The sequence below is a fragment of the Fringilla coelebs genome (genome assembly GCF_963513975.1).
Source record: "Fringilla coelebs genome assembly, chromosome: 24".
Classification (NCBI taxonomy): domain Eukaryota; kingdom Metazoa; phylum Chordata; class Aves; order Passeriformes; family Fringillidae; genus Fringilla; species Fringilla coelebs.
Window position 1 is genome coordinate 5,800,686 of NC_140050.1, and position 8,069 is coordinate 5,808,754.

The window sequence follows — 8,069 nt, forward strand, 5'->3', positions numbered from 1 at the left end:
ATCCTATATTCCCATGAATCCCATAAATCCCATCAATCCCATATTCCCATAAACCCCATCAATCCCATATTCCCATAAATCCCATAAATCCCATATTCCCATCAATCCCATATTCCAATTAATCCCATAAATCCCATATTCCCATAAATCCCATTTTCCCATGAATCCCATGAATCCCATGAATCCCATCAATCCCATATTCCCATCCCAATTCTACCGTGGAGAGCAAGGAAAAAAAGGGGGAAAAGCTGAAGGGATGCGATGTGGGAAAGGGGGGCTGGGGGCTGTGTCCCCCCTCACTGCCCCCTCAAAGCTCTGGGGAACATCACCACGGATTGGGGGGGGGGGGGGGGTCCATCCCGGGGGGGCGCTACCCCCGAGTTTTGCTCCGCCCATCCCGCAGCGCCTCGATTTTGGGGGACAGCTCCCCAAAAGTGGGTCTGGCACCAGGGGTGAAGGCCCAGCAGCTCATCATCAGCTCGTACACCTGTGGGGGGGGGGACAAGGGACACGGCGGGGCCATCAGGGGACGAGGGGCACCCCGGGGACCCCCTCCCCGCCAGCCCCGGGGCAGCGGTGTCACCTCCGGGGGACAGCCGGGGGGAGCCGGGAGCCGCCGGTTGTCCTTGAGCAGCTCCAGCAGGTGGCAGATGATCTGCGGCGGCCTGGCCGTGCCCATCATCCGCAGGAATTCCTGCGGCACCGGGGACACCCGTCAGCACCGGGAGCACCGGGAGGCTGCGAGGGGATCGTCCCCCTCCCGCTGTCCGGGGAAAACGGCACCTCCGAGGGGCTCCGGCTCTTGGAGCTGTAGGTGAAGAGCTCGTAGAGGAGCACCCCGAAGCTCCAGGCGTCCGAGGCGCAGGAGAAGATGTTGTCAGCCAGGGATTCCGGAGCGTACCTGCCGGGAAAAACGGGGCCAGAGCGCCGGGAAAAATGAGTTGAGAGCTCTGGGAGAAACGGGTTCAGAGCCTCGGGAAAAACGGGTCCAGAGCCCCCGGAAAAAATGAGTTCAGAGCTCCGGGAAAAATGAGTTTAGAGCTTCAGGATAAATGGGTCCAGAGCCCCGGGAAAAAGGGGTCCAGAGCCCCGGGAAAAACGAGTTCTGAACCCCGGGAAAAACAGGTCCAGAGCCCTGGGAAACACGGGTCCAGAGCTCTGGAAAAAACGGGTTCTGAAACCCGGGAAAAATGAGTTCAGAGCCCCGGGAAAAACGGGTCCAGAGCTCCGGGAAAAACGGGTCCAGAGCCCTGGGAAAAACGGGTCCAGAGCTCCGGGAAAAGGGCATTCTGAGGTTTGGGAAAAATGGGTCCAGAGCCCTGGGAAAAACAGCTTCTGAACCCCGGGAAAAATGAGTCCAGATTCCTGGGAAAAACGGGAACAGAGCTTCGGGAAAACCAGGTTCTGAACCCCGGGGAAAATGGGAACAGAGCCTCGGGAAAAACGGGTCCAGAACCCTGGGAAAAATGAGTCCAGAGTCCTGGGAAAAACGGGTTCTGATCTCTGGGAAAAATGGGTCCAGAGCCTTGGGACAAACGGGTTTTGAACTCTGGGAAAAACGTGTTCTGAGCTCCAGAAAAAGGGGATTCTGAGTCCCCGCAAAAGGGGATCCCGATCTCTGGGAAAAGCAGCTTCCGAGCCCAGGATCCCGCCGGAATTCCAGCCCTGCCCCGTGCCCCCCTCACCAGAACACGGGGCTCTGGCCGGGCTCCCGCACCACGTAGTAATCCTTGTCCTGCGGGAGCAGCTTGGCCAGCCCGAAGTCGCCGATCTTGACGTGGCTGTCGCTCTCCACCAGGATGTTCCTGCTCGCCAGGTCCCGGTGCACGCAGCGCTGCGACCCCAGGTACTCCATGCCCTGCCGGGAGGCGGCGGCGGCTCGACGGGAGCGGGGACACGGCAGCGTCCCCAAGGGTGGGGAAGCCCCGGGTGAGGGTCCCTGGGGGCTCATCCCGGCTGGAGCACAGCCCCCGGGGTGAGGGTGGCACTGTCCTGGCTGGGACAGGGTCCTGCAGCACCCCCAGAGCTGGACAGTGACCGGTGGCATTGCTCCGGCCAGGACAGCGCCCAGGGCTGACCCACGGCCTGGGGCTGACCCACGGTGTTGTTGCAGCCCCGTTTTCCCCCGTGCTCGCCCCGATCCCACCTTGCAGATCTGCCAGGCGTAGAGGAGCAGCGTGCCGTGCTCCAGGCGGGGCTGGTTCTTCTGCAGGAAATCCCGCAGGCAGCCGTTGGGCAGGAATTCCATCACCAGCCGCAGCCCGCGCAGCCCTGCGGGCAAATCCAGCGCGGGATGGACAAAGCCGGGACCCGGGATCCGGGATCCCTGCCCCGGTCCCTGTGCATTCCCTGCCCCATTCACAGCCCCAGTCCCTGGGCATTCCCTGTGCATTCCCTGCCCCATTCCCTGTGCATTCCCTGCCCATTCACAGCCCCATTGCTGCCCCATTCACAGCCCCATTGCTGCCCCATTCCCTGCCCCACTTCCAGCCCCATTCCCAGCCCATTCCCAGTTTTCCCTGCCCAATCCCCAGCCCCATTCCTGCCCCATTTTCATCCCCATTCCTGCCCCATTTTCAGCCCCATTCCCATTGTTCCCTGTCCCATTCCCAGCCCCATTCCCATTGTTCCCAGCCCCATTCCCAGTTTTCCCTGCCCCATTCCCAGCCCCATTCCCAGTTTTCCCAGCCCCATTCCCATTGTTCCCTGCCCCATTCCTGCCTCATTCCCAGCCCCATTTTTGCCCCATTCCCAGCCCCATTCCCATTGTTCCCTGCCCCATTCCCAGCCCCATTCCTGCCCCATTCCCAGCCCCATTCCCATTGTTCCCTGCCCCATCCCAGTCCCATTCCCATTGTTCCCTGCCCCATTTTTGTCCCATTCCCAGCCCCATTCTCGCCCCATTCCAGCCCCATTCCCATTGTTCCCTGCCCCATTCCCTCCCCATTCTCAGTTTTCCCGGCCCCATTCCTTCCCCATTCCCATTGTTCCCAGCCCCATTCCCATTGTTCCCAGCCCCATTCCTGCCCCATTCCCAGCCCCATTCTCGCCCCATTCCCATTGTTCCCAGCCCCATTCCCATTGTTCTCTGCTCCATTCCCAGCCCCATTCCCGCCCCATTCCCAGCCCCATTCCCATTGTTCCCAGTCCCATTCCCATTTTTCCCGCCCCATTCCCAGCTCACCCCGGCTGTAGCAGACGCCCCGGTAGCGGACGATGAAGTCGTGCTGCAGCGAGTGCAGGATCTGGATCTCCCGCTCGAAATCCCGGATTTCCTTGGCCGAATCCTGCTGCAGCCTCTTCACCGCCACCAGCTCGCCCGTGCTGTCGCCCAGCGGGTCGTAGCGGCACAGCTCCACGCTCCCGAAATTCCCCTGGGAATTTTGCAGGGATCTGGATGCGGATCGGGGTCCCCATCCCGCATTCCCAGTGCCTCATCCATCCATCCCCCTCCCCAAAATCCCCACAGCTGCATTTTCACGTCAGCCGGGAAAGAGCAGCTGATGTGCAAAAGAACTTCCTGGGATTGCTGGTGATGACCCCATTAATTGCATCATTAATTAATCCCAGCCGAGTGGGACAGGAGGGGCATTCAGCCAGGTGACTGTAATGGATGACAGCCTGAGGAGGATTGGGATTGTATCCCAACTCCAGGAAAACTGGGATGGAACAGGGAGGGGCAGGAGGGGTGGGATGGGGCAGGATGGGGCAGGATGGGGTAGGATGGGGCAGGATGGGGCAGGAGGGTGGGGATCAAGCAGGATGGGGCAGGAGGGGCAGGAGGGTTGGGATCAATGGGATGGGGCAGGAGGGGCAGGATCAAGTGGGATGGGAAAGATGGGGCAGGATGGGGCAGGAGGGTCGGGATCCAGCAGGATGGGGCAGGATGGGGCAGGATGGGGCAGGAGGGTTGGGATCAATGGGATGGGGCAGGATGGGGCAGGAGGATTGGGATCAATGGGATGGGGCAGGATGGGGCAGGAGGGGCAGGATGGGGCAAGAGGGCTGGGATCAAATGGGATGGGACAGGATGGGGCAGGAGGGGCAAGATGGGGCAGGAGGGGTGGGATGGGGCAGGAGGTTTGGAATCAAGTGGGATGGGGCAGGAGGGGCAGGATGGGGCAGGAGGAGGCAGGAGGGGCAGGATGGGGCAGGAGGGTTGGGATCAAGTGGGATGGGGCAGGAGGGGCAGGATGGGGCAGGAGGGGCAGGAGGATCAGGATCAAGTGGGATGGGGCAGGAGGGTTGGGATCAAGCGGGATGGGGCAGGAGGATCAGGATCAAGCGGGATGGGGCAGGAGGGGCAGGATGGGGCAGGAGGGGCAGGAGGATCAGGATCAAGCGGGACGGGGCAGGAGGCAGCAGGCCGGTGCAGGAGGATCAGGATCCAGCCAGGATGTCCCACACCCCAAACCCAGGAAGGGAACAGCAGCCAGGCTGAGTTTTGGGGCTGGGGTCCCTCCTGTGCCCCCACCTTGCCCAGCAGCGAGATGTACTTGAGGTGCCTCTCCTGGAACTGCTCGGGGTCCTGGCTCATGGCCAGGCACTCGTGTCCCCAGAAGCCATCCCGGAGCGTCACATCCGCGGGGGACAGGTCCGACAGCAGCTCGTAGTCTGTGGGATGGGATGGGATGGGATCCGTGGGGTGGGGTGGGATGGGATGGGATGGGATTGATGGGATGGGATGGGGTGGGATGGGATGGGATTGATGGGATGGGGTGGGGTGGGGTGGGATGGGATGGGATGGGATGGGATGGGATGGGATGGGATGGGGTGGGGTGGGGTGGGATGGGATGGGATCCATGGGGTGGGATGGGATTGATGGGATGGGATCCATGGGGTGGGGTGGGATGGGATGGGATCCATGGGGTGGGTTGGGATGGGATTGAAGAGATGGGATCTGTGGGATGGGGTGGGATGAGATCCATGGGATGGGATCCATGGGGTGGGATGGGATGGGATGGGATGGGATGGGATGGGATTGATGGGATGGGATGGGATGGGAGGGGATGGGATGGGAAGGGATGGGATGGGATGGGATGGGATAGGATGGGGTGGGATGGGATTGATGGGATGGGATCCATGGGGTGGGGTGGGATGGGATGGGATTGATGGGATGGGATCCATGGGGTGGGGTGGGGTGGGATGGGATGGAATCCATGGGGTGGGATGGGATGGGATGGGATGGGGTGGGGTGGGATGGGATGGGATGGGATGGGGTGGGATCCATGGGATGGGATGGGATGGGATGGGATGGGATGGGATGGGATCCATGGGATGGGATGGGATGGGATGGGATGGGATCCATGGGATGGGATGGGATGGGATTGGATGGGATGGGATGGGATTGATGGGATGGGATGGGATGGGATGGGATGGGATGGGATGGGATGGGGAAGGAGGGGGTGAGGCGGCCGTGGGGGTCCCCCCGTGCCCCCCACCCTCCGTGGGGCCCACCAGAGGTGATGAGGCTGTTGAGGTCGCGGATGAGGGCGCGGAAGCAGGGCCGGCGCTGGGGCTCGTAGTCCATGCACTGGGCCACCAGCGCGGCCAGCTCGGGCCAGCGCGGCGCCGGGAGCTGCTGCCGGCTGCGGTAGAACTCCAGCTTCTGTGGGAACGGGGTCGGGGCGTGGGACCCCAAAAAGAGACCCTGAACGGCGCTGGGAGCGGGGGAGAGGTGGGATGGGGTGGGAGAGGTGGAATGGAGTGGGATGCATAGCAGGGAGTGGGGTGGGATTGATGGGATGGGATTTGTGGGGTGGGATTTGTGGGGTGGGATTTGTGGGATGGGATTTGTGGGATGGAATCTGTGGGGTGGGATGGGATCCATAGCACGGAATGGGATGGGATTGATGGGACGGGATGGGACGGGATGGGACGGGATGGGACGGGATGGGATTTGTGGGGTGGGATTTGTGGGGGGGGATTGATGGGGTGGGATGGGATCCATCGCAGGAATGGGATGGGATGGGATGGGATGGATGGGATGGGATGGGATGGGATGGGATGGGATGGGATGGGATGGGATGGGATGGGATGGGGTGGGATGGATGGGATTGGATTGATGGGATGGGATGGGATGGGATTTGTGGGGTGGGATTTATGGGATCCATAGCAGGAAATGGGATGGGATTGATGGGACAGGATTGGATTTATGGGATGGGATGCCTAGCAGGGGATGGGATGGGATGGGATTTATGGGATCCATAGTGGGGAAATGGGATGGGATTGATGGGATGGGATTGATAGCAGGGAATGGGATGGGATTGATGGGATGGGATTTGTGGGATCCATAGCAGGAAATGGGATAGGATTGATGGGATGGGATTTGTGGGGTGGAATTGAGGAAATGGGATGGAATTGACCAGGAAAGAAGGGCTGGGGAAGGAGGGTCTGGCCACAGTGGGATGGGGAGAAGGTTGGATCAAGCGGGATGGGCCAGGAGGGCAGGATGGGATGCAGCGGGATGGGGCAGGATGGGATCCAGTAGGATGGGGCAGGATGGGATGCAGAGGGATGGGGCAGGATGGGATCCAGGATGGGATCAGGGATCAGCTCACCCTCCGGGGCTCCAGCAGGCTCAGGGGCATGTTCCCCCCGCTGAAGATCTCCCAGAGGGTGGCTCCGAAGCCCCACTTGTCGGCCGGCAGCGCCAGGCTCCCGGGGCGCTGACACACTCGGGGGCCACCCACGGGATCCTCTCCACCAGCACTGCGGGGCGCCCAGCCCCCTCAGCACCCCCAGCACCCTCAGCACCCCCAGGATCCCCTCAGCACCCCCAGGACCCCCTCAGCACCCTCAGCCCCCTCAGCACCCCCAGCCCCCTCAGCCCCCTCAGCACCCCCAGCCCCTCAGCACCCCCAGCCCCCCAGCACCCTCAGCAACCCCCAGCCCCCTCAGCACCCCCAGCCCCCCCAGCATCCCCAGCCCCCTCAGCACCCCCCAGCCCCCTCAGCCCCCTCAGCACCCCCAGCCCCCTCAGCACCCCCAGCCCCCAGCACCCTCAGCACCCCCAGCCCCCTCAGCACCCCCAGCCCCCTCAGCCCCCCCCCCCCTCAGCACCCACAGCCCCCAGGACACCAAACCCAGGACCCCAAACCAGAACCAGGACCCAAACCCAGAACCTGAACCCAGAACCAGGACCCCAAACCCAGAACCAGAACCCCAAACCCAGAACCCCAAACCCAGAACCAGGACCCCAAACCCAGAACCCTGAACCAGAGCCCCAAACCCAGAACCAGGACCCCAAACCCAGAACCCCAAACCCAGAACCAGGACCCCAAACCCAGAACCCCCAAACCCAAACCCAGAACCCCAAACCCAGAACCCTGAACCTAGAGCCCCAAACCCAGAACCAGGACCCCAAACCCAGAACCCCAAACCCAGAACTGCAAACCCAGAACCCTGAACCCAGAACCAGAACCCAAACCCAGAACCCCAAGCCCAGCCCTGGTACCCGAGCCCACAGCCAGGTTTCCCCATGCAGGACAAGCCCAGGACCCCCCCCCAAATGCAGACCCCCCATCCCCGCCCCCCCAGCCCCCGGGACCCCCCGGACCCCCACTCACTGTCGGGGGGCCAGGACGGTGACGCTGACGCCGGGGTCGCTGAGTTTGATGAACGGGGGGCTCCCCCCGGCCGCGTCCCCCTCCCGGGCCAGCAGCACCTTCTTGGCAGAGACGTTCCCGTGCGGGACCTTCCTGTCCTCCTGCGGGGGGGAAAGGGGGTCAGGACCCTCGGGGCGGCCCCACACATCACGGGCGGGGCTGGGGGGGCACCGGGGTGGGGGCTGTGGGGTGGGGATCCGTGGGATGGGGATCTGTGGGATCCATGGGATTCATGGGATGGGGATCCATGGGATCTGTGGGATTTGTGGGGTGGGGATCCATGGGATCCATGGGATCCATGGGATCTGTGGGATTTGTGGGATATGGGGATGTGGGATGGGGATCCATGGGATTCGTGGGATTTGTGGAATGGGGATCCATGGGATCTGTGGGATCTGTGGGATGGGGATCCATGGGATCTGTGGGATGGGGATCCATGGGATCTGTGGGGGTGGGGATCCA

The 8,069-nt window shown here is 62.5% G+C and overlaps 1 protein-coding gene across 1 annotated transcript in view; it reads right to left on the reverse strand.

The window, feature by feature from the left end:
• Positions 1 to 370: 370 nt before the first annotated feature.
• Positions 371 to 8,069, reverse strand: part of JAK3 (Janus kinase 3) — a gene marked incomplete at its 3' end in the record, with an annotated part of 14,668 nt that continues 6,969 nt past the window's right edge. The window contains 12 exon segments of the mRNA XM_084221347.1: positions 371 to 487; positions 584 to 694; positions 784 to 901; positions 1,686 to 1,858; positions 2,147 to 2,271; positions 3,185 to 3,374; positions 4,475 to 4,614; positions 5,458 to 5,608; positions 6,561 to 6,667; positions 6,670 to 6,711; positions 7,569 to 7,575; positions 7,577 to 7,708. Coding sequence (XP_084077473.1) covers positions 371 to 487; positions 584 to 694; positions 784 to 901; positions 1,686 to 1,858; positions 2,147 to 2,271; positions 3,185 to 3,374; positions 4,475 to 4,614; positions 5,458 to 5,608; positions 6,561 to 6,667; positions 6,670 to 6,711; positions 7,569 to 7,575; positions 7,577 to 7,708 — 1,413 coding nt within the window.